This window comes from Acipenser ruthenus, chromosome 1 (genome assembly GCF_902713425.1).
Source record: "Acipenser ruthenus chromosome 1, fAciRut3.2 maternal haplotype, whole genome shotgun sequence".
In the NCBI taxonomy this organism is placed as follows: domain Eukaryota; kingdom Metazoa; phylum Chordata; class Actinopteri; order Acipenseriformes; family Acipenseridae; genus Acipenser; species Acipenser ruthenus.
The window spans coordinates 85,560,940-85,588,327 of record NC_081189.1 but is presented as its reverse complement, the minus strand read 5'-3'; the positions used below and the strand labels follow the sequence as shown (position 1 = coordinate 85,588,327).

The window sequence follows — 27,388 nt, the reverse complement described above, 5'->3', positions numbered from 1 at the left end:
TTTTATTACTGCTTTTATGTTTTTTGTAGTTTTATTGTTGATGTTTTGAACCGTTTTCTGTTAAGCGCCTAAATGGCTCTGCCAAGGCGCTGTATAAATAAAGTTTGATTAGATTTTGATTTGACTATTGTAGTGTATGGAAAAAAAGACAACGGGTTTATACATTTAGATGATTTTAAATACGTCTACCTTTAATTTTACTCTCTAAAATACATATTTCAAAATGACATGAGTCGTCTGAAGCTAGATATAACGTATATTTTAAACACATATTATCAACGAAAAGACCTAATAGCAGAACGGAAGGTAATACCCCAACCCCCAAATGCTTGGTTGTGAAAGATTGGCAAGTGTTACCAGAAATGGGGCGTGGCTAGGATTTCGCATCTTTTGGGCTTGATTTGAAGAACGAGGTCGCTATTTTCTGTCATTAATCTGGCAACACTGTTTGTGTAGTCGCTCCTTGAAGTGTGCAATGCTGCCGTAGTGAACAACGCATTCCAGTTTCTGCTGTTGCTAACAACATCACACTACCATAGCAAAATCTTCCCACTGTACCAGTTTTCTGAAAAAGTACTCACCGTATCTGCTGGATCCCTGCCCAGGGATGAAATACATAGAAGATTACATGAGTGTATATCTTTTTGTTGTGGTACAGCACAAGTCGCCGGTGCCTGTATGTAATTACTTATTGATCAACTAATACAAGCATTACAGAAAAAGCCTCTGCGTGACCACCGTTTTTATTCAAGGTGGTGAAAATATGAGATCTCATATTATAATTGTGCTTCTGATTACTGGAATAAGAAGAGGTATGTACTTTTTTTTCTATTTTAATGCAGGTCTTAAAGCATATTACATATTACATTTATTTTGTTTCGGTTAAGTTAAAACAATCCAACAATTCATCTTGGTGGTTATATAGAGAGTAGTTAAAAAAATTCTAAAAATGATATAGCATAACTAAAATAATGTAATATACTTATTGTCAAACTAATATCAACAACATGACAAACTGTATCATAACTCACACCAGGCAAATATCTGTATTAATAATAATAATAATAATAATAATAATAATAATAATAATAATAATAATAATAATACATCAATAGCATTCCCATATATACCCGATTCTGCATGCTGTGAAAATGTAATACAGTATATCGGTAATTGTTCTAGGTCTACCAGTTGATAGATGCCTAAAATAGATCAGACTTTGATAATGTTCTTTATTAAAGGTAGGAACATTTGATGGGTGCAGATCAGCTGTCACGTTTTCATACTTTGGCAATTCTCTATTGAAGGTAGCAAAATATGATGGATGCAGATCAGCTGTCAAATTTCCATACCTTGGCAATTTAATGGGTGCTTCTACAATGTCAAACATACCTTTTCGTATCCATTGTATCTGATACATTTTAAAATGATTCCTAGGAAAATGTGTGTGTGTGTGCGTGTGTGTGTGTGTAATTACAAAGAGACTTGCAGAGACTAGGGAGTGAATTATGCATCTACAATTGCTGTAACTTACAATTGGACCTCAGTTTTACATCTCATCCAACAGTACATACAAGCTTTCTTACCAATAATAATAATAATAATAATAATAATAATAATAATAATAATAATAATAATAATAAGTATGCTACCTTTGCAAAACAATTTTACAAATGTGTACTTTAGGTTAATTATAGAAAAGGCTACGCTTCAATTTAAAACATTTGCAGTCAGTGTATTGGTGCATTTTTTTCTTTTGCTTTTTTATTTTAAAAAAATATCCCTCTAGTACATTTTAATGTTCGTTAACAGCAGCTGTCAGTATTCAATATAAAACCGATTAGTTACATGTGGAATAAAATGTTTACAAAACATGTCTTTCATATCCAAAGACTTGGGTATTTGTTTTTGATGAGTGTCCTCCGTCTGCAAGGAGAAATAAATCTGGGCATGCGCAGTGCAGGGGAAAACAGTCTGGGCATGCAAGGTAGGACAATTTGATAGATAGCATAAACTGACGTGACACCGGTACATTGCCGATGTCAACTCTTGGTGAGATCACTGATTTTCTTGCTTGTGGTTCAACCTTGCTGAACAGCAAATACATGTAATGTGCTGAGTGTTGTGGAAATGTATTGAACTCGTTTTACCTGGACTTCTAGGACAGGGATAGTTTCACGTTTCTGAAATAACACAGGGTGGCCAAAAAAATGTAAAAGGAATTATATCACATTGTTAACTCATGTTTACTGAAACAGACAATAGAATGAAGTTACTGTATTGTACTATTATTAAAATAATAATTTACACAATTACAAATCCATGGGCATTTAATCATGTTGGTTGCGATGCCCTCTGCTGCCTAAAATTACATTACATGGTTGATTCTTTAAATGCAGTGTGTACAATATTAATATATTGGAAGCAAATTATTCAAAACTCTTTTTTAAAAAATGTATGTGCTAGCAGTGCATATACGGTAGAATATTATACAGTTTACAAGTTGTACAATTAAATGTATGTTGACAATAACTAAAATTTAACTGAGCTACATTGTTTAAAGTCTCAGGCCATACTGCCCATTGAAGCCTATGCCATTAAGCCTATGCCATTAATGTTGATGTCGTTGTTGTTGTTTTTTTTATACCAAGGACTTAAAACAATTAAAACATCCTTATAAACCTCTTTAGTCCTCTAAATGTTTGTTTTCCCTGAATACGCTTATATTGGTCTATTGCAACACAAAGTTAATTTAAAGGCTTTTTGGTATAATCAAATTATAGGTTCCTGAATTAAATGGGCAATATACACAGGACTACTGGGTAGTTTTGAATACATTAGTTATAGAGGATGACCGCAAGTTTTACTGGCCCTTCCAATAGATGGAATTGTAGGGCATTTTTACTCTTGTCTTTAATTAACTTCTTTTTTAAAAAGGTGAAAAAATGTTAATTTTACAAGACTTGAACCAATCAACTTAGTCTTGTCATTCAACCTTTTTTTTTCTCAATTAGTAGCATTATGACATGTTATGTAACTGCACTGCAGGTCTGGTGTAATATACAGTATATTCACCTTTTAAGATTCTACTGCTTCACTATCATGTCGCTGAATTAGTCCCTAAATAATAAAGTTCCACCAACTCTTCAAGCAGTTACTAGGAGTAATCCATAGGCTTAGACATGATACATCAGAGGTCATTGTCTATCACTGTCGCTGTATTGTGAGCTGCAGTGCAAGTATTCAGAGTACACCAACAAAGGAGAAAACTTGCTGAACACACCACTGTAAAAAGGGTGATTAAAAAAAAAATCCTTTTATAAAGTAGCCTAACAGTTGATTGTCACACACTGCTAAGGGTTTGTTTATTGAATAATATCTTAAGCAGTGCCTTGGGTTTGAACCAGTTAAAGTGAATCCCTGATTTATTGTATAACCTATACTGCCACCTGATTTCTCATCTTCATTGTATATATTACTGTGGAAGGGTGGGGGTATTCACTGACACGGGAGACAGAAGATTTTATTTGGAAACACCGCACAGGTGCCCAGATTTATTTATTTTACTTGTTTATTTTTATTTAGTTTAGCCTGCAGAGGGCGCTGTTGTCCGTGGTCTGGATACTGCCGACAGTAAACCAGGACCACGGGGTTACCAACACAGGTATCCCAATCCGTGCACCTTCAAGTGCTCAAAAATAATAATGAAAACAGAAGGCGAAAGAAAAAAAGGAAAATAAAACACAATAATAAAACTACAAACAAAAGTGCTGCTTACGCAGTGCCCCCACTGCCGCTAAGCCGGTCAGCACGGGTCTCCGTCCTACACTCAGTTGTTCCTATACACTGGGGTTGGCCAGGGTTCCCCATACCTCTGCACACGTCCCCTCGGGTACGTATTTATTTATTTTTATGAAAGGCTGCCCCCTCAACCGGGCTCGCCTGCTCCTTGTTTCACGCTGGCCTCTTCTGCCAGCGACACTGTACTTTCCCCAACCCGGCCACCCGAGCGCATAACCAAGCCAGTTCTTATGGGCCGAGCAGTCTCCCAAGGCCCGCCCCTCAGCCACTCAGAGAGAGGGAAAGCACACACACCCTCTTCCCTACCTCTCCGTGTCATCGCCATGACCGACAGGCGGATCCCACGAGACTGCTGCCCTCTACCTGCAGTAATACGAATGTGCCAGACAGTCAGTCCAGATCTCCCCTGTTACAATTACTTATAATGAAATGTTCCAAATCTATAATGTTAATTCTAAATTAACGTTTCTATTCTGTTAAGTATATACGTAGCTGCTCTCATCTGCATGAACCTGTAAACATTGTTTTAAAACCAAGTTTCTACAACTATGTATCTCTCAAGAGGCAGCAGATATCCTAATCTGATTATCTGATGGTTGATGGTTCTAACTGTACCTTTATGTTACATTTCAGTTGCTTTGGCCTCTTTAAATATCTCTGACGCTAAACCGAACTGCCCCCTTGGACATTTCCCATGCGGCAACCTCACAAAATGTCTACCACAGCCTCTTCACTGCAATGGTGTGGATGACTGTGGTAACCAAGAGGATGAAGAGAACTGTGGTGAGTATTTCACTTATATTTCAGTTTTTATATACCTATATATTTTTTATTATTTGACATACTTTAAGTTGGCCTTTTCTACAAAGTAAAAGTAAATTAATTGCCAAATCTATTAGAATATATATATATATATATATATATATATATATATATATATATATATATATATATATATATATACATATATATATTTGTTATTGTCATTTTGTATTTGAAGTAAAACACAAACTAATGACATTATACAATAACCTAAAACCTCTGCCTAATTGTCTATTTTTGCTATTAATTATTCTTTGCTGTTTTGCTCAAAAAGTACTCACCATATCTTTTTTGGTAAAGGATTGCCCAGAAATAATGTATTTATGTCTACCGTAAAAAGCAGTAATTAGAAAACTATATTCATAATTAAAGTGCTAATTTCTTAAGTACACGTTTCTGCAAGTAGCTATATGTGTCATTGTGCTTGTTATAAATCCGCATTTCAACACAAGTCCTTTTTCTGTAAATGTTTAGTTTGTTTAAGTCTGTCATTATTTCTTGTAAGGATAAACAGTTTTTGCAGTACAGTTGCAGTATTTTAATGATATAAAACATCTACTGTACTTATATATTTTTACATTATGAAGACATTATACATTATGTTTATTAGTATTTATTTTTTATCTTTTATTTAACCTTTATTTAACCAGGAAAGTCCCATTGAGATTACAGTCTTTTTTTCAAGGGAGACCTGGTCAAGAAGGTGGCATATAATACAAAAAGCAAGCAAATTCAAATGAGCACAACCAATACAAACAAGTTCTTCAAATTACTAGAAACCATTTAGGAGCACTGGCCAAACCAAAAACATGTCTCAGGCACTAGGTGTCCATTTTTTAGTTTGAACTCCTTTAAAGGTATCGAGACAATAAGTATCAGTTCTTCCAAGTTTATACCATAATTAATTACTACTGTTAAATATTTTATATTTAACAACAACATATAAGACTGGTATTTTATAGTACTGTGTACTTAGCCTAAATACATTTTTAGGATTTTCAAATGTATTTCATACCCAATATTACAATAGCCCTAATTAGGATTTGAGATTGATTGTCCCGTGAAACTGTCTATTGCATTAATATGTCCCTTCAAGTCACACTGCAGAATAATTATCCATTCCTGTTTTATACTGATACATTGCTTAATTAATATGAATCTTTTTCATAATAAAATTCATTAAAAAAATGTACCTAGAAACTGTATATCCTAAAAAATGAATAGTGAAATGTTCTTAAAATATGCCAGGGAAATAGTTTGGGTACCAATAGAAAACTATGAAGATTATACTTTACACCATAAAGCATTTTATTTATTTATTTATTTTTTTGCATAGCTGATTACCTAGATTTTCCAAATCAAATTAACAAAATAGGCAGCAAACCGTTTATTAGCAAATGCTTCTATTCCTGTGGATTTCCATGTGAAAAGGAGACGCTACAACTGAAGAATGTATCCTCAAATCTTTACCTATGAATATACAACAAGTTATAGCATTTTTCTCTATAACAGTGGAACTCCCACAATCACAAAATCCCTTGTATTACTATTTCCATTATTACCTTGTGACATGGTACAGCAATGCCATTATCCCTTCAATAACAGTTTAATGATTGCTGGAGGACACTTCTTTTCTGAAAAGACCTGTTGCTCCTGAAGAGAGTCAGTCAATATCGCCGTAGAGCCTGTTTGGAATACAGCCTGTAATAACCCAGGATGATTACTGCCAGTAAGGTGTTTGAATTATTCAATTTAATTTCAATTTCAATTCAAATAGTAGGAGTCTGGTTACACAAAGAGATTGTTTTAGATAAGATATCAATGTTATTGTGTTCCTGTCGTCAATAAAAGAACTATGCCACATTTTCAATTTAACACATTACAAAGCTTCACCATCCTAGCATGGCAAGATATATCTAGTGATAAGATTTTTTGTGATAGTTTTTTTATTGCTTTTCTGACTGCTTGCGGGCATTGGTAGCTCAGAGGGCTGCACATTTGTTTTGATTAAATATACTTGAGTGTATGGGGTGAAATTGTGCAGCCAGGTGGAGCAGAACTGTGGTTCAGTTTTTTTTCCTACATGTAAACATTTGAGAAATGTTGACAATTTGAGTGCCAATGAATAAATACTTTTAAAATGTATAGATATCGGTACAGGATAACTTTTAATACAAAAGCCTTAAAAAATAACTGATAAATTACAACAAATTCAGGCTGTAAATACTGAAAGCTTTGTGCCCTGTGCATGTATCACTCAGTCATGCACTATAATATTACCCTTAAGTTGAATCTTAAATGATAAGTATTAAGACACATTACACTATGGAGTAACTGCTGTTGACAGGGAGTTTTGTTTCAAGTATATCCTAAGAAAGGGTGATGTTATAAAAATGGTATAAACAAAAAAACTGCACTATGAAAAAATAATACTAAAAGGACTGTCAAATAATGTGCAATAGGGGCTGAAATACCCCTCTAATGAGCAATGGACTATTCTAGAAAAAAATGTGTTTTTTAAAGGCTTTTCAAAGCTGAACAAGAGGAAATGTGGTGGAATGATGTCACTGTTACACATACTGTACACTTTCTTCAATTGATTTTCCATCACGGCGTGATCATTTACCACAATATTTCACACTCGTAAAGAAAAAGTTCCAGCTAGACTTTTATCTTATAATGAATTACTATAACTCACATTTTTTCTCTCACGTAATGGTCAATCAGCTTCTCAATCATTAACCAGCTGGATTTATAAAGAGTTTAATTTAACACGACAAAACTTACTTCAAATTTCATTCATTCTATGAACAACCAGTAGTTCCAAAATTTATTAATTATAATAAATTTTTATTAAAATCAATTAAGCAATAAGTGGTAACCAGCATAAAAAAAGGAATTGACATTACACAATATTCCTATAGAAAAACTATATAATGATGTCTAGTCATATGTACCTAGGGCTATGGATGGCTACTAAATTGAATGTAGCAGTTAATTAAACATGTCACTATAGAGCTTTGGGTCAAACTAAGTTTACTATAAAAATACGGGGTTATTCAGGTTATTTAAATTAGAAAATTACAGGCTGCTTATGTGCTGCCAGCAATCACAACAGCTGGACAGGCTGAGTCCTCTTTTCATTACTGAAGGTACCCTGTGATTCTTTCCTATGTAGAGCTGCTGGGACTAATAATGTAACATTGTTTCACTAGGATGTTTTTTTCACACTGATTGTGCTCTTTGCAACCACTTATTCAGGCATCTCCTAACAGGAACCACCTAGCTGGTTTAAAGTCTTCCTCCTTTTCTAGTTGTGGATCCATCTGAAACCAGTGTAGAGACTGGCAGCCCCGTTTCCTCCAAGCAGACTTGATGGTGTCAGTAATTAAAAGAAAAGGGCAGTTGATGTATATCGTTGACCAACTCTCTGCCCTGGGGCAAGAGGTCTACCTCCCAACTCAAAGAGTGTGTTCATATAATGACCCCTCTTGCAAAAGTGTTGATACTATGATTGAGAAGAATGGCTATCGTGGTATCAGAAAACCAGCAGCACTGTTAGACGCATAAGACAAATTCCCTTTCTCATGCTGTCCCAAGTGAAAGTTGAGAATGTATTCCGTAGATAATTTATGTGTGAATTATTTTTCGATAAAAATCTGATATTCGATTTTGATTACATGTTTTGTTCAAATGCTGTAAAATGTATTTTATTTTAATAGTAATCATTTTAATATTAGTTCAGACAAGCTTTAGCACATTTTTAATCAGTTTCTTTTTTACATGCAGGTAACAATGTAATAGTGTTCGTCATCAGTGGGTTTATTTAATTTTCTCTCTTTTTTTTTTTTTTTTAGGAGATAATAATGGATGGCCCCATCTGTTCGATAAATATTTTGGAATTTTCACTTATGATTCTGGAACCGTATCCAAGAAGTGCTGTAAGTAACCTAATATTGAAGCAAGTGCAGAAGGCAAAGGCAGGTTTTTCTGAGGACTTACCCTTGGCCTAAATTTAAATTATAAAGTCATTATCCATAAAGCATTTTTAAATAGTACCAAATAAGAACACAAACAGCAACAGTAATAAGACAGTTTTCTGTATTTTATATGTAAACATTGCATAATTGCCCACAGTAATCATAGTTTACTTTCTTGCTTTTTAAAAGCAGTTATAGGGATAGTGGTTCCATAATTAAAATAAAATCACAGATTATTTGCAGGTAGAGCAGCTACATTATTGTTCTGGGTCGTTTCCTGCTGTTTTAAGACTGTGCATAGTGTAGCATGTAGTTATGCTATACTCTGGAAGAGACTTACAATTGTAGGTTTCTATGGCTGTTTGAATCAGTTGATGCGTGAATGTGTTATATTATTATTTTAATGTCTACTCATGACAAGGCCATCTGTTATATAAATACACTGTGGTCATTTTATCTACAGTATGCTAAGTTTCCAGATACCTATGGTAGTATGTTGCACCAAAAGCACACAGCTGTTACAACATGTATAGCAAGGGTAACTGTGGTTCCGAAAATTCAGCATCATCAGCCAATCAGCTTCCAGGGCATTAATTAAGCGATAGTGCCTGTCGATGAAGGCTCAACCGCGTGTTAGTTGACCGCGACTGGAATTATGCGTCCCGAGCCGAAGGCGAGGGCGCTAACGAAAGTCAACTATTTAAAATTTAAATTTAGATGCCAGAAGTGTTGGTCCAGCTGGCATTAGATTGGCACAACTGAAATAGACCAGATGAAAGTCTGATACTCTCAATAGTGTGTAGAAAACAATAACAGCCACAGTATACATTAAAGGTCTGTGCAAGACCAAGTATGATGTCCTCTTATGTCACTGTTTTTTCTGGATTTCTTTAGCAGGGCTTTATAAAAAAAATAAAAAATCAAAAGAAGAAAAAATGGCAGAGTGGAGGGCATGTATGAATGTTATACAGTGCAGTCTGCTATTGGACAATCATTTGAGTTCAGATTTAATCCTGCCTTAACTCTCAGCAGTTAAGACAGGATTTTCAAGCCCTGCTCTTTATGCTTCTTGTAGTAACTAGCTCCCTGATAAATGGAACTATGGTATAAAATACTAACCACATACTCCCTTAGAAACAGCAAGCCTGGCAGGGATATGATGCTTAATGACACTTGACTAAATACTAATAACTTAATTTAGTACATTTGTATGTTGTTTTATTCACTTGAAACAAATTCTTAAATAAACAACAGCTATACATGATGAACTGTTTTCAGGATTTTCTCCATAATTATTGTTTGCAGCTGCTACTAGGAGAGTTCTCAAGTACTAATCAGCATTATATAATATCCAGCCAGTTTCACAGATGATGATGCTGAACAATTAAGAACATTAGGATTCAGAAATGCTTAAACTTACTTAAAGAAAGTAACACACCATTGCCACTGAGAAGGGGGGTTGTGAAAAATGTGTTCCAGTTGCCTGTGACAGTAGATACCAGCTTAAACCTACCCCTCTACTGCAAGATATATATATATATATATATATATATATATATATATATATATATATATATATATATATATATATATATATTATTCAAAATTATTGCAGAAAATAGAATCCTGCAGTGTTGCCTAACTTTATCAATTGTTTATATGTTACAAAGTTTTATCAAAATGAAAGAGTGTCAGCCGTGTTTTGATATCTGTTGGTATTGGCACATTATTTATATTAATTTGACATTTTTGTGGAACTATATCTAGCAAAGTGTTTGTGGTTAAGGGTAAATGGATTGTCTCCTATGCAAGCTGATGGTGAAGTCTGTTGGTAAAATGCTGTGTACTAAATTATATTCAGTTCACACAAACAAACACAGTATATGTACGTGATGAATCAATGGTTTTTGCTTGTTTCTCAACACAGCATGGCAGTAAAAATGTTAGAGCCCCGGGTGAAAGGAAAATATGCTTTAAATCTGCCTTTAAATCACTCATTATGGAAGTTAATTACCATCAATTGGTACTCAATTGTAATGGCGAGGAACAGGCAGGAATAGACTTGTTTGGTTTTATTGAATACCTGCTGAAAGAAAGAGAATTACTCAGAAAATCTGACAGAATGTATTTAATTATTGTATATGGGAGCCCATTCGGCCCATCTTGCTTGTTTGGTTGTTAGTAGCTTATTGATCCCATCATCAAGCAGCTTCTTGAAGGATCCCAGGGTGTCGGCTTCAACAACATTACTGGGGAGTTGGTTCCAGACTCTCCCAATTCTCTGTGTAAAAAAGTGCTTCCTATTTTCTGTTTTTTTTATCTAATCTCCATTTGTGAGCCCTGGTCCTTGTTTCTTTTTTCAGAAGATGTGTTACATGCTTGAAATACATCACCAGGACAAATGAATAAAATATGGAATGTGCGGTGGCTTCTTAATAAACAAATGTACCACTTCAGAGTTTGTAATCTAGGTTGCTTATACATTATGACACATCATCTAGTTACTGTGCTTCGCATATTGTTCAACTTCTTATTTCGTATAGAATAATTCCAGACGTACAGACTTTTCAAACTTCAGAAACAATACGTTTTATTTACTTACATCCTTGGCAGTCAAACGGGTGGAAAATCCTTCCATTGTACAGCAATATGTTCAACAATAATAACTCCACACAGCTTCATACGAACAATCTTCAGTTTAACTACGACTTATATCTTCTTAAATTCTTATGCAGTTACATCTCTCCTATTTCTTATGTATGTCTGTATTTCTGACTCTATGTATGATTTTAAAGCATATCTGTATGGTCTATAATATAGCTACATTATTCAGATGTGCCTACAACCAGCCATACTGTACTTGCTCTAGCTACAAACTAACTGCATCATTTGTCCCTCTGTCTTTTTTTTTTTACCGTTTTCTTTCAAACTCGAATTTAACAATACTGCCTGAACCAGCATTGTTAAATACCAGAATGCCATATTACAAAATATAAATTCTGTAGGCATTACTGAAGTAAAGGTGGAGGATGAGCCCTCATTGTATTACATGTATATGAGACTTTTTCTTTAGTGCGCCTCGGAATATCGTTCCATCTTTTCTTAATCTCCTCCACCATTCTTATAATAATGCCTACACTCTAGAAGTAAAGGCTCTCATTAGAACCTTGCTTTGCCACTGTGGGGAGACCTTTTTAGGTGCTTCTAAGAACCTTTTTTTACATGGATTCCATATTCTCTATTTGCAGTCTTTTTTGTCATGCAAGCTATGAAACATGTATTGAAAACTGGAGTTTGCAAAACAATATGGTATTATAAACCACAATTTACAAACTGATTTGATCAGAAGGGTTAAAAAAATTAGCTCTTTGCAAAATGTTATTAAATGTTTCTTTGTCCTTGAAAACGATGTCTCCTTGCTGCAGACAAGTCTACCACATCACCTTGCCTTTTTATATAGCCTACTGTCTGACTGTGGCAAATTAACACCTGCTTTTCAGAGTTCTTAAAATAATCAAGCAATTACCGGCAGCTTTAATAAATTAGACAGAATATTTAATAGACCTCATTTGCAAAATCCCCTCCCAATTTTAGTGGTTTTGTTCAGAAATGTCCCAGAATTACATATGCATCAAGGGCTAAAGCACACAGAAATCACGTCTTAATTGCGTGTTTATGCCATTGCGTGTGTTTTATAAATCCCATCCAAGAATTCAGAACCCTCGGCGCCCGTTTTACAGTCGTAAAACATGCGCAATCTTATTATTATTTATTTCTTAGCAGACACCCTTATCCAGGGCGACTTACAATTGTTACAACATATCACATTATACATTATACAGATATCACATTATTTTTACATACAATTACCCATTTATACAGTTGGGTTTTTACTGGAGCAATCTAGGTAAAGTACCTTGCTCAAGCGTACAACAGCAGTGTACCCCACTGGGGATTGAACCCACAACCCTCCGGTCAAGAGTCCAGAGCCCTAACCACTACTCCACACTCTAAATCTGGACCGCAGTATTACGAACTGTTTTATTATATTCTCATCCAGCCACTTCCTCTTGTATTTTTCCTAAACGGTTAAATACAGTATCTATAAGAAGCTTTTCAAAATAATGCTATATATATATATATATATACACTGTGGAATGTCAGCCAACATTTTTTAGCTGAAAGCTTTCAGCACCACTGCTCCGCATCTTTTTTTTTTTTAAAGCTGTGAGAGATGATTATTTTCTCCTTGTGTAGTGCTTGGGCATCTTCCAGAAAAGTGCTTCTGCAGAGGTCTGGAGCTTGACTGCATTGGCTCCCAACTTCGATCAGTCCCTTCAGTATCTACAAACGTGACAATGATGTGAGTAGACACACAGCAACTTGAGTGTAGATAACAGTGAGACACTTTAGGCAGAATGACTGAGGTGTTTATTTATGTCAAGCATTCAAAACAGCTGTCCTGCTTTCACTTCGTTTAACAAGTGTTGTTTATAGCTCCTCATGAAAGTTTTATTTATGGGAATACTGCATTTGAAAAAAATGACAAATATCAGATAATATTACAAATCCATGCCATGTCCACTTGGAAGCCCAATTTAAACAAACATTCCAAATTCACCCTGTCTTGACTGTTCAGTTTTCCATTGAATGGAGCACAAAGAAAGCGTCATTCAGAAAATACGTGACATTGTTTAATCTATCACTTCCCAGTTGGTTTATAATTACATATGTATGAATCTTTCTTTGGACTTCCTTTGAAGATCTTTTGTATCAAAGTACTTTAAACTAACATGGCAGGCTCACGGTTTCAGTTTGCATATTTTCATTTTCTGCACATTGTGCAAGTATAAATGTAAGAATTAAGGAAAACGTCCATGTTTGGGTGAGATACTAGCATAGTAATAACCTTTGAAAACCTTTGAAAAATAATATCCTACAAAATACTGGTGTACAGAGCTTTATATATTTTTTTTTGTATGTGTTCAAGGTCACTTCAAAGGAACAAGCTGAGGAAACTGAATGCAGATATTTTCAGAAAATACCACAATCTCCAAAAGCTGTACGTATGACATGATTCTCATGAATATTTCTTATCTTATACAGAAAATGGCTGAAAACTCTTCTTAGAAATATATTATAATTAGAATATGTTGGCAGTAACGGATTTCACTGACATTATACAATGCAATACAGCTGTACTGTAGGGGGGTAAATGACAAACTAAAAGAAACTTGAAGGACAAATGGTTTGACTGGGATTACATTTTGAATATGGCTTTGCTATTACTTATACTTGAAGCACTACTTACTTAAAACGGCTATAGCTACAGTCATTCAAATGTTATACCTACTATAGTGTTTTTATCAACATGGATTTAAAAGACAGAAAGAGATGCAATGAAAATCTGAATTATTGGTGTCTGGGGTCAGTCAAGTCAGTGTACCAGCCTAATGGTGAGAGGAACTTTGTATGGGCATAGCCATAGCGTGATCATATTAATAGCAAATTTACTTGGATAGCACATTGTTTTACTTGAGTGATAAGAAAGGAAAATTACTTCTCAGTGTACTGCAGCTGTACAGTGGGAAGGTTCCATGACAGAAGCATTAAAAAGAAGACCCAAAACAGGCAAAAGGGATTTTAATTTCCATAGCTTTCCCTGTCAGTCAGAAGGCTTTTCTGCAGGTTTCTCATAAAGGAAACATCTCTGAGGAGAATAGTATTGAAGAAATGCACTGCACTGTAGACATTCTTTGTTATTTACTGTAGAGTCTCAACACACATGAGGCATACAGTTATAACAATGCACACCCTCTTATTGCTCACTTTACAGTTATTTTATTGTTTTCTTTTTAATATCATATTTAATCCCCGTGACAAAGTAAATATATGCACTAATGATTAAAAGCAAATCAGAATATGGATCCATTAACAGTTATGCAAATGCAGACCAATAAAAATGAGTAACATTTTTATTTTAGCAAATATATTTAAGCTACAAGTGCAACTATATTTTTATATGTATACAAGGAGGCTGTGTGGTCCAGTGGTTAAAGAAAAGGGCTTGTAACCACGAGGTCAGCGGTTCAAATCCCACCTCAGCCATTGTCTCATTGTGTGACCCTGAGCAAGTCACTTAACCTCCTTGTGCTCTGTCTTTTGGGTGAGATGTATTTGTAAGTGACTCTGCAGCTGATGCATAGTTCACACACCCTAGTCTCTGTAAGTCACGTTGGATAAAGGCATTTGCTAAATAAACTTATTTATATATATATTATTATTTTATTTTTTTGCTTACTTGCCTTTGGTATCCCATTCTCCATGGCCTTGAATATTTCTATTTTAAAAACCAGTCGCAATGTGAATATAATTGTATTCCTGTTCTTACATCCTCCAGTTTCTCAGTAAATCACATGTGTAAGTAGATTGTAAAGATCCCACAGTGCCACCTTGTGGCCATGCTATAAAACTGTCATTGTTTTTGTGGGTTTTTTTTTTTACCTTCAAAAGAACCCCTGGGTAATTTGTATCCTCCACAAGGTAGATGTTAAAGGCTAATGATTGCATTTACATTGATGTACAGGTTAACTTTATATATATTTCTTTTTTATCACAGAAATGTGTAGTATTTATCCATGCATTAAATTCAACTATGTGTCTTTGTAGATACTTACAGCACAACAGAATCCGGCGAGTGTCTGTGTATGCATTCCGAGGATTGTATAACTTAACAAGACTGTAAGTGTTAATCATTTTGTCAGCATGTGATATAATTAGGTAAAATAGTGCCCATAACTCTTTACCATTATACCTGATAGGTAAGGGTAGCAGTGTGGAGTAGTGGTTAGGGCTCTGGACTCTTGACCAGAGGATCATGGGTTCAATCTCAGGTGGGGACACTGCTGCTGTACCCTTGAGCAAGGTACTTTACCTAGATTGCTCCAGTAAAAACCCAACTGTATAAATGGGTAATTGTATGTAAAAATAAGGTAATAACTTGTAACAATTGTAAGTCGCCCTGGATAAGGGCATCTGCTAAGAAATAAATAATAGTGAGCCAGCCAGAACTCAGTAAGTCATGTAGAGTTCGTATGCTTTACATCCTTCTGTAGGTCAGTCTGTGATTTATACCTGTGTTTCTGTCTGTCATTTTATTCTAAGGCAGTTTTACAGATCTACACTACAGTACATTTTGCAGCGTAGACCAGTTTGATCTGTATCTCAGCAACTGAGTTGGTTTTATTACCCCCAGCTTAACTAAGGCCCTGTCCACACTACATAACCGATCTCGAGAACTGTACTCAAAAACATTTTAATTAATCCAGCAGAGATACTAGATCCACAACATTATAATTAAGCAATAGAACCTGAATAAGAGGGCTTTACCATCTTGTAAGGCCCACCTCATGTCATTAAATCTGTCGAAGGGGAGGGGTGTTTAACATAACTAGAAGGAGCTTACCAGATGGTAAAGCCCTCTTATGAGGGTTCTGTTGCTATTAGAACAATGATATGTTAAAACAAAAAAACAAAAAAAAAGTTTTTTCTGTTTGTTTTTTTTTTTTTGTGATTTTATGCAGCACTAGTTTTTGTTGCTAATGAATACAAACGTGTTTCTCATTATTCCATGAGAAATACCGTTTGCTCAGAATTTCGTCTGTGGTCTGGTAGCCTTCACTCAGGCTTCGTTATCCCAGCATGGACACTTTGTTGGTATTGCCAATTGATACAACAACAAACAAAAAAAAAACTTCTACTTTCATGAAGCTGTTCATGTACCTCGTACAGGAAAGTGAACACTGTGAGCTGTTGTATTTTTAATTTGGATTTCAGTGCATGTTCGTGTATTTGTGAAAGTTTCAGTATTTAAATTACCATTCGGTCCTAATACATATTATTATTAGTTTATTTGGCAGAAATAAATTAAAACATTTTAGTAATTAACAATATCTAGTTTGTGTTAATGCTGATCGTGCTGTTTGTTCAGTAACATGTTCACAGTGTGTGTTCATAAAGTTTATTCAAAGCCTCCTGTCTGGCTTTGAGTACTGTGCCTGCCTTCTTTCTGTGATATGCTGAAATAAAGTTGCTGAAGGTAATCAGACTACATTCAGTTGTTTGATTTCTTCAACTCATCATTCAAACCGGAGACTAGTTGGTATTTGGTTCCTGTATTGCCACTGACAGCAAACACTATTCTCGATTTTTATTTTTTAATGTATTTGCTATACTAAATTTAAATAGATAGATAGGACAGCGAGAAAGCAGAATGAGTCTACACTGACAGATAACATCCAGAGGACGTGTACAAGAACAGATTTTCTTTCATCAAGCAGAAAAAAAGGTGTATTTACGTATTTGTATTTATTGTATTTACGTATTTTCGGGCCGATTGATATAGAACAGTGATTAAACATAGTTTGAAAGATAACATGCAAAGTCCTTTACCAGAGATTAAAGCCCTCGCATTGACCAATCAGGTTAAAGGAAATCTCTGATCCATATTCTAATAATAGTTGCTGCTCTTTTGTCTTTCAGATATTTAAGTCACAATAAGATAACCTTTCTGAAGTCAGGCTTATTCCAAGATCTTCATAAACTTGAATGGCTGTAGGTTTCCATGATTGTTCTTTCATTAAAGCAGAGGTATTTCTGTGTCATTTTGTGATGTGCACTGACTGCCTTATCATTGTATAGTTTTTATTTCTAATACATTGTTTTCCCTTTAAAATGTCTGAGGGTATCACTCAGAAGAATTCCAGGTACATTATTTAAACAGCTGTAGCAACACCTGAGGATATATAACACTATATTATTCTAGGAACTAGGAACTAGACCAACAATCATGGGCCCAATGGTCTCCTCTGATTCTTAATTTTTCTTATGTTCCTAAATCTTGATAAGGGGCTGGTGAAAAGACTACTGAAAGTAATTAATTAGGGGAAACACAATATATTTACTGCAGTAAGATTACAACATACGTATCACTTATTTAAGTGTTTGCATTTACCTTCTAGGTTTACTTTATGTTTAACTGTCACTGCAATGTACAACTGTTTTAATATATTAGCATGGACTGTATTTCTCTTTAAAATAAATAACGTGTTCCTATTTCTCTTTTAGAATCATTGAAAATAACAAAATTAACAGGGTCTCCTCTTCAACTTTTTCTGGGCTGAGCTCACTTGTACTTTTGTAAGTCTTTTTACTGAATAACCTAAAGATACTGTGTTTTAAAGGAGAATGTATTCTGACTAAAGAAATTATGCCCCTGTGTTAAAGTTGTAAGTAAGTAGCTGGAATGGGGAAATTGTGTAGCTATTATATTGGGTCCTAATTGTTTTTCTACCCGTCATACCTATATTCAAATCCTTTTGCACTTGTTTGGAACAAAATAATTCTACAGTGACTGCCAGAGGACCAAAACATGCCAAGGCAAACACACATTTTCTGAAATGAAAAAAAAAAATTGTAACTGGATAAAAAAAGAAAAAAAAACTGTAGTTTCTTGCTAGTTTTATAACATTACATATATTCAATTTGACTTTGCTTCAAAATAATGTAGGGTTTATTGTATTATAAGTGTCAAAACTCAAAAGAAACATATTTATCAATGTTTTTTTTTTTTGTAAAAGGAGAACAAATTATTCTATTAATGTGCTCACTTCAAACAGACATATGTAATTTTCCTGACCTTGTCATTGAGATAATGCGCTGATTTTTGTAGATTCTATGTCACATGTTACATGTATGTTTTTGCTGTTTCTTCTAGGATGTTGCTGAATAATTCTATCAGTTACCTACACGACAAGCCCTTCTGTCAAGAAATGCCTAAACTGAACTGGGTGTATGTTTTGCTCAACTATAGTACAGTTTGTTTTTTGTTTTTACCTCATGTTTATATGGCCCTCTATAAACTCAATATTACTAAAATGTGTAGATAGTTATTATTAAAATGCCACTCAGATTTTGTGACCCACATTTTGGCCCACCATCACTACAGAACTAACCAGAAAATCACGTTATAATCTAATTGAAATTGAAAGGATGCTGATATACTTGTGAATAAAGGTAAATGTTCTGCACTGTTTCCATTATCGGAAACCTGTGTTTTTCTTTATTTTCGTTCTAGAGATATGGAAGGAAATTACATTCAGAGTGTTGGGAATGTCACATTTTCTTCATGCAACATGCTAACAGTACTGTAAGTAAATACCATTTGCAATTCAAAGTCAAAGTCCATTTCCAGAAAAACCCTACCTGTCACACTTGTCAAAAGCTATCATATTTCTTGGCACTAAATTCAAGTCTGAACTTCTGTTGAAATATTTGAGAACACATTAGTTGTTGGGTAATATTTTAACAGAGATTGTGTTAAGTTGTGAATCTGATTGTAAGATGACTTTGTTTACACGCTATCAGGTAGGTATTTGACACTTCTACACTGACAGGATAGCACTGTGGGCCCAGGTGTTACTGGTAGGGAAGGAGACTCAGACACAGGAAAAACTAAGTTTAAGCATTGATAAGAATTTTAATAAACAAAAATAACATCAAACAAAAGGGCACAAGGGCCAAAACAAAAGGCTTAAACAAAATACACAGAAACTGCTGTCAGGCTGGGCATTCATCTTCTCGACACCGACACAGACACAGACACAGACACAGACACAGACACAGACACAGACACAGACACAGACACAGACACAGACACAGACACAGAACTCCCTCCTCCTTAATGGAGCCCTGGGCTCTCCTTTTATAGAATGCTGCTCCACATTAGCACCAATTATTCTATTAAGGAGCAGCCACATTCTCACATGTTTTTGGCAGGGACAGGAATTAACCCCATCCCTGACAACCACCACCAAAACACACACATACACCACAATATTTACAGGCAGAGCTCTCACTCAACACTCACAGTAATCAATATACCATAACTTGGGACTTTGTTACAAACATTTAACATGTGAAAACAATGCACATGTATGCTTCTTTGTCTGAGTGCTTAATTTGACTTTTGATTAGTTGCGTTGTAAATTCAGCCAGGTATATTATAAACTGTTACTTTATTTTAGTGTATTCCTGTTTTGGCCAAGGCTTGCTAATTATTAATACAAAATGTATACTGTACTTTATGTTTTAAAATTAAGATCATTAAAAAACGAATAAAAAATGCATTAAAAAAAGTTATTTTTGTGGATCACTTTTACATTGTATTTATGTAACGAGCAGTAAAATAATACATTAGTATGGTACTTAAAACCAGTTATTTTTGTAATGGAATTGATCATTATGTACTGTTGACCTGGGATGTTTACTATTCATTACAAGGGTGTGGTCATGCTTACTTCTTAATTAAAGCTGTTGGTACATAGTAGTAGCTGGTGATTAAGCAGGCTACTACCTAATGAATTTGGTTCGGACAGAAATGACATTTGCAATATAGAGCAAAAAATAAATAAAGCAGGGTTGTATTTCACTGCTGTGTTTTGTATAATATGAAAGCTGCATCTTCCTGCTGGAAGTCAGGTTTAGTCATGAGGGGGAAGATAGCAGATTAATTATGTTTAATAGTAAATCATGTTATTATGGACAAATCATGTTATTATGGACAGGGGTCACAAATGGAGATTAGATAAAGGGGCATTCAGAACAGAAAATAGGAGGCACTTTTTTACACAGAGAATTGTGAGGGTCTGGAACCAACTCCCCAGTAATGTTGTTGAAACTGATACCCTGGGGTCCTTCAAGAAGCTGCTTGATGAGATTCTGGGATCAATAAGCTACTAACAACCAAATGAGCAAGATGGGCTGAATGGCCTCCTCTCGTTTGTAAACTTTCTTATGTTCTTATGTTCTAATTACTGCTTATTTCTGCTCTCATGTTCCTTGAAGGCATTATTGGTAGTAATCAACAGGAAAGGGTCTGTGGCGGGGCAAAAGCCCTAAGAGTAAATAGTGTGGGGTTTGTGTAAATAGAATATTTGTAAATGCAAGTTTGGAAGAGATGGGGTTATATCCATCCCTGCCAACAATAACGGTTGGGTATGTGGCCATTTCCTAATTAGGTAATTGAGTGCTAACTGGGGAATGGCCACATGTATATAAAAACCCTTTGTTTGGTGGTTTTTGGAGGGGAGAAGCCATTGAAAGCTTTGCTTAGGCGTGCGTGCGTGCGTGCGTGCGTGCGTGCGTGCGTGCGTGCGTGCGTGTGCAGTTGTTTTGTTTTGTTTAACGCTTTATTGTGGCCCTATTCCCTGTTTGTTTGTTTTTTGTCCCGTTGGGAGTAATACATGTGTGCTGTAGTAACTGCAGCTTTCCTGAAACTGAACCTCCTTCCTGACGCTGTCCTGCTACATTGCATTCACAACTACCACTATTTGTACAAACCCAACACTATCTACGCTTAGGGCAGGGGTGTCAAACTCAGTTCCTGGGGGACTGCAGTGTTTTCTGTTTTTCGCTCCACACGTGTTCTCAGTTACTTATTTGGTCTAATTATTTGATTAATTAGACAAATTTAAGACTTCTTTTCAGGCCTCAAAATGTTTCATAGGTCATGTGCCTTGAATCAAGTGCATTTTTGGAATCATCAACTGTAAAAGACTGTAAAACTTTAAATATGTCCAATTGGTACAAATAATTAGATCAACTAAGTTAATCAAGAGCTTAAGTTGGAATGAAAATTAGTAGACCCTGTGGCCCTCAAGGACTGGAGTCAAGGACAGGATGCCTCAGTACTTGGCAGATACACTGAGTACGTACATGTATGTAGAAATGTACACTCAACTCAAACTTTGGACATCGACAGTCTCTAAAACTGATCTAAACAGTGGCAGATCTTAATACTGGTACAGTATAAATCTAAAATAAAATGAGCATTCCGGGCATTGTACTTAGTTTTAATGACAAAAAATGAAAAGACACACATAGATTTAAACAGAAGCTGTATTTAGGTCTGCCATATTTTTGATCAATTGGAACATGTTCTAAAGTGATGCTTTTTTGTGTTTTTTTTTGTTTTGTTTTTTTCAAAGGGTGCTGCAAAGGAACAGAATCATTCATTTGCATGAGAATGCATTCTCACCTCTACACAAACTGGGGGAACTGTAAGTTTATAATTTTTTTTTTTTTAAATGTCTGATGGGATCCGGAGACCTGAGCCATCATACTCATCATAACCACTGGCTTAAGGAATGCTCGCCTATTCTCTTAATGAATGAAGTCTTAGTTGAGGCTATTAGTGGTTCTGGACAGGTTCTGTACTGAAGTGGTTTTGTGTTTGTGCTGAAAACATTGTTCAACTCAGCCCACCCATCACAAGTACAAACCAAAGAGAACTGGAGGGGAAATTCAATTCCAGTCCAATATGGCTTGCTCAGGTAGAAAATTATAAAAAAAATAACCATGTTCAAAGTTTACCATGGTACATTTCTATACTGCTAAATGCTAACTATGGGTTGCAAGCTTGATCATACTTATCTGATTTACCAGGCTTTCACTATGTTTTACCACAGAGAACAGTGAGGCGTTATACAAACCAAGCAGTGTTTTAAAAAATATATCTAAAATATTTTGTTTTTATATTAGATTGTGTTCTTAGAGGAATAGAAAGAAGACAAGCCTTGAATTGACAACAGAACTGGCAGAAGGCACAGGTGTCATTGTCCATCCATCAACTGCCCAAAGCACATTTGACCATTGTTCCATAGTCCAATTTCTGTGTTCTTGTGCCTATTTTAGCCTTTTAGTCTTGTTCCCCTTTCTTAACAGAGGTATTCTTACTGCAACACATCCTTTAAGTCCTGAGTGACCTTCGTACTGTTGATTTGATGGACAACAACACCTGTGCCTTCTGCCAGTTCTGCTGTCAATTCAAGGCTTGTCTTCTTTCTATTCCTTAAGGATATTATCTTCAAGTATTGTTCATCCTTGTTAGACAGCTTTTTGGGTCTTCCAGTCCTGGGTTTGTCAATTACAGATAATGTTTCTCTGTACTTGTTGATTATGCTTTGGATACCACACCTTGAAAATCGAGTGATGCAAGCTATTTCACACAATTTTTTTTGTTCTTTATGCAAGTCAGGGTTGTTACAATAGTAGAAAACACTAGTGGAGGCTTTGAGTAAATTGTTGATGCTCGTAATACATCAGAGTAGAAAGATGCAACATGTCTAATACTTTTGCACAGCAGTGTATATATATATATATATATATATATATATATATATATATATATATATATATATATATATATATATATGTGTTTGATGTATTTGTGTTTCTCCAGAGATTTGTCAAACAACAGGATTCAAACCATACCTCCAAACCTATTTGTTGAACTTGGTGAGCTGTTACAGCTGTAAGTTAGGCAACAAAGTATCTCATTTTTCAGAAAACCTCTAAGCAGAATATTTACATGTTTAATCATTTTGAGAGTTTTTTTTAAAGTTTGAGTTTTCGGAACAGAAATCATAGTTATTTGATAACAATAAAACCTTTCCTGAAAACCTTTCGGGCCATAACGTAAGGGTCTTTATTGTAGGGCCTTGCTTGATGTTATGTTTATTCATACAATAAATTGAAGCTGATTTCAACCAGAAAATAATATTTTGAATTTGTATTGATAATATTATGGCCTCATATTATGAAAGTCACAAAGAATGTAATACAAAGTAAAAATTGAAGTTACAACATAATCCCAAAATAAGAACTGTATATTAATAATCATTTTCAATTATTGAAGGGGGGAGGTGATGTCTGAACTTTAGCAGGTATATGTAATGATTGATAATTGGTGCCAAAATTGTCAGAGCAACTGTAGTTGACTTTAATGGTAAAGGATTTCACTAACTTTTATATGTAGCCGTTTATGCTTGTTTCTGTTTTTCTTTACAGGAACATTTCATACAACCCAATTGTGGAGTTACAAGTGGACCACTTTGATTACCTGAGTAAATTAAAATCACTGTAAGTTCAATTGTGGTTATGTTTCTTGTCTTTATTTCCTTATTTTTATAATGGGAAATTTATTTTCAGTACTATCATTGTACATTCAAAATGGAATAGTGTGTCCAGAAAGTAAATCAAATAGGCTGTAACAAGCTAACTTCTATTACCTATAAATGCAGGCCATGCTGCCTCTTTATCATTTGAAATCTATTGCAGCAAACCAATCGTCTGTCTCGACGTGCAACCTCTAAATTAAACTTGTTGTGATGTATACTTTACAGCAGTATAGAGGGCATTGAGATTGGAAACATACAGAGAAGAATGTTTGAGCCTTTGAAAAACTTAACTCACATGTACGTATTCCAATTTCCTATTTTATTTATATACCAGTAATTGGTGCACATTTAGAATCTAAAGATATTAAAAGAAATGTTTCAAGACATTGAAAAATACTTCTCGTCAAAACCATTGTCATTGAATTTATTAGGTTTCTTCTTATTAGGTAAATTCACCATTATTGAGTGTTTAATAGTTATGGACCACATTTAGAATCTAAACATTTATTTTGTGAATGCAAAAAATCTATTATTGTGATGTAGTTGTGTTATTAACCAGGTATTTACTTTTTGTAGACCATATCTAAATTAGGTAATAATAACTGTATTGTGTGTCAATAATTATACATAGCCTTTTTAGTATTGTAGAAAATCACTTCCATATGAAAAAATAAGTGTTGTTTCTCAATGGAAAATAAGAATGCTTTCCGTTTAAGGCATGTTTAATATTTATAAATGCGTTTTTGTAAGTTGTGCAGATTGCTTTTAATAATTTAGAAAACGCACATTAAAAAAGATTGTTATGTTGCCTTACCCTAAAGGAGAATAAAGCTGATGCTGTATCTTTCAGATACTTCAAGAAGTTTCAGTACTGTGGCTACGCCCCTCATGTGCGAAGCTGTAAGCCCAACACTGACGGCATTTCATCCTTCGAGGACCTGCTGGCTAACATTGTGCTGCGAGTCTTCGTCTGGGTGGTCTCGGCCATTACCTGCTTCGGAAACATCTTTGTTATCTGCATGAGGTCTTACATCAGATCTGAGAACAAGTTACATGCCATGTCCATAATGTCTCTCTGTTGTAAGTGACCTCTCTAAAGAATCCTGCAGGGTTGCATGCAGGGGCAGCACTGTTATGCCAGCCTAAGAAGAAATAATTTTACTATGATGTATGAAACATTTTTTATGAAAGGTACAACCACAATTTAAATATTAAATAAGGATCAAGCCTGGGATTGTACTTAAAAAAAAAAAAAAAAAAAGAGATTTCTTGGAGATGTTAGTTTTGTCAAAGTCCTCTTCTCATAACTATTGTGGCAGAATGAAAGATGAGTTTCAATTCTATTACAAAGTATTCTGGCAATGTTTATTTTTTTGGTAAACTTATTGGGTGTGGTCACTTTATTAGACTATGAGGAGGCAATGTTCCTGAAATAAACACTGAGAGCGGTTGACAGTTTCAAATAGTTTCACTGACAACTTGTATTGTTGTCCTTTTTCCCCTGAAGGTGCTGACTGCTTGATGGGGGTATATCTCTTTGTCATAGGCGCCTTTGACGTCATGTATCGGGGGGAGTACAACAGACATGCTCAGTCATGGATGGACAGTACACAGTGCCAAATTGTGGGGTCCTTGGCCATGCTGTCCACAGAAGTCTCTGTGCTGCTTCTGACTTATCTGACTTTGGAGAAATACATCTGCATTGTTTACCCATTTCGATATCTTACACCCAGGAAATGTCAAACAGTTACTACCCTGACAGTCATTTGGATCCTGGGTTTTGGGATTGCTTTTGTCCCGCTGATCAACAAAGACTTTTTCAGGAATTTCTATGGCACCAACGGGGTTTGTTTCCCACTGCACGCAGAGCAGACAGAGACAGCTGGGGCTCAGGTGTACTCTGTGGTTATCTTCCTAGGTGAGTGCGTCATGTAAGACCTGCTGAAGCCAAACAGTGGGATGTGGTGTAATGTAAATGCATGCAGTGTTGACAATGTACACAATAGAATAATACCACAGAAACCATATGAAACATTTATAGAAAACTATACTAATGTTGTTCCATTAAGGTCCTATACAAAATTATATTTTAAAAACCTAGTATTGGGTGCTAGCAATATCTGGTCACACAAAATCCTTTGCTTTTTTTTTTTTTTTTTTTTTTAAATATAAATCAGGACATTACATTTTAAACCTGAAACATCCTCTTATTTTCTTTTCCACAGGTCTGAACTTGGTGGCTTTTTTAATAATAGTATTTTCTTATGGAAGCATGTTTTACAACATTCAACGAACAGGCACAAAAGCAACAGAATACAGTAATCACATTAAAAAAGAAGTGACCATCGCCAAGCGCTTCTTTTTCATCGTATTAACAGATTCACTTTGTTGGATACCTATTTTTATCCTCAAGGTTTTATCATTGCTGCATGTAGAAATACCAGGTAAGTCTCTTTTGAATGTACAGGGTAGGTAAAAAAAAGACCTTATTTAATACCATTCTATACCTTGTGCTATAGTCAATAAGTCCTACTTTAAAATAAATGAAAATAGGGACCAACGGTAAAATTTTATTTTACTGCTTTTGCTGCATAAGAACTAATTGTACAATTTACCATGGAATACTACCATATTTACCCTTATAATTGGCAGTGATTGATATGAACATATCTACATACTTAGTCAATAGTTTAATGCTAACCATTTGACAATACATTACAAACAGCAGCTGTGTGTCAACCACTAAACCAGGGTATTGGAGGTGAACAGGTTATTCAGCCTGTTAACATTTTGGTTCTAGAAATAGTGTGCAATTACTATTTTGAAGCAGCTAAGGATGCTAGTGTTAATTCACAGTTCTGTATTCAGCCTATACCAAAGTAGAATTATCTCACTGTAGGTATATTTGTTGTAAAATTATAAGACACAAAGTGTAGTTTAGTCTCAGACATGATTATCTTAAACACTGGGCCCGATCCTCAAAGCTATTCACTTCAAAACCATAATTAGCAACAAACAAAAAAAATCTGGAATACCACTCCTAAGCAAATAAGAAACATCTGGATTATTTCAAGCTCATAGGTGGTTTAACTACCTTATTGGGAGCTTCCCCGCCCCCCCCCCCCCCCCCCCCCCAAGTAATTGAAAAATTTGAAATGAACAGCTTTAAGAATCTATTGAACCATACACAGTTCTATAAATAAAGCTACAAATGACTGTATAAAGTACCCCTTCTTCTGTATTTATTTGCAGGTTCAATAAGTTCCTGGGTGGTTATTTTCATTTTGCCAATCAACAGTGCCCTTAACCCAATACTCTACACATTAACAACCCGTCCATTCAAGGAAAAAATACATCAAGTTTGGTACAACTACAGGCAACGAAGATCATTTACTAACAGCCAGCCCACATACACTCCCTCCTTCATGTGGTTGGAAATGTGGCCAGTACAGGAGACAACTCCTGCACTATCTACACCTAAATTCACGACAGACCCCTCTGAAATGTTATATAATAATTCTGGGAAGGTTGAATTGTTGCCTATAAAAAGCAGTAATGGGACTTGATTTGATATCGATTTTTTTTTTTTTTTTTTTTTTGGTAAATTATTACATATTATTGTATATTGTTAAGTGAACTGAAGCTTTCACTTAAAAGCTGATCTCAGGTGTATCTGAAAATAATCTTCTGTTGAATAAAATGCAATGATTATTTTGTTTTCAGTGCAGACAAAAATAGAAAATCTTAAAAAAAAAAAAAAAAAAGATT

General features: G+C 35.0%; 1 protein-coding gene across 2 annotated transcripts; it reads left to right on the top strand.

Annotated features, from left to right (window-relative positions):
• The first annotated feature begins 445 nt into the window (after window positions 1-445).
• rxfp1 (relaxin family peptide receptor 1) lies at window positions 446-27,388 on the top strand. Of its 2 annotated transcripts, XM_034035295.3 has the most exons (18): window positions 446-812; window positions 4,435-4,584; window positions 8,481-8,564; window positions 12,861-12,966; window positions 13,594-13,665; window positions 15,273-15,344; window positions 17,145-17,216; window positions 17,730-17,801; window positions 18,379-18,453; window positions 18,739-18,810; window positions 21,650-21,721; window positions 22,903-22,974; window positions 23,511-23,582; window positions 23,846-23,917; window positions 24,471-24,700; window positions 25,128-25,538; window positions 25,846-26,064; window positions 26,873-27,388. In XM_034035295.3, the coding sequence occupies exons 1-18, from the start codon at window positions 764-766 to the stop codon at window positions 27,184-27,186; spliced, it is 2,286 nt and encodes a 761-aa protein (XP_033891186.2). In that variant the 5' UTR covers window positions 446-763; the 3' UTR covers window positions 27,187-27,388. The 2 variants fall into 2 exon arrangements, with proteins under 2 accessions (XP_033891186.2, XP_058887436.1); XM_059031453.1 differs by lacking the exon at window positions 22,903-22,974.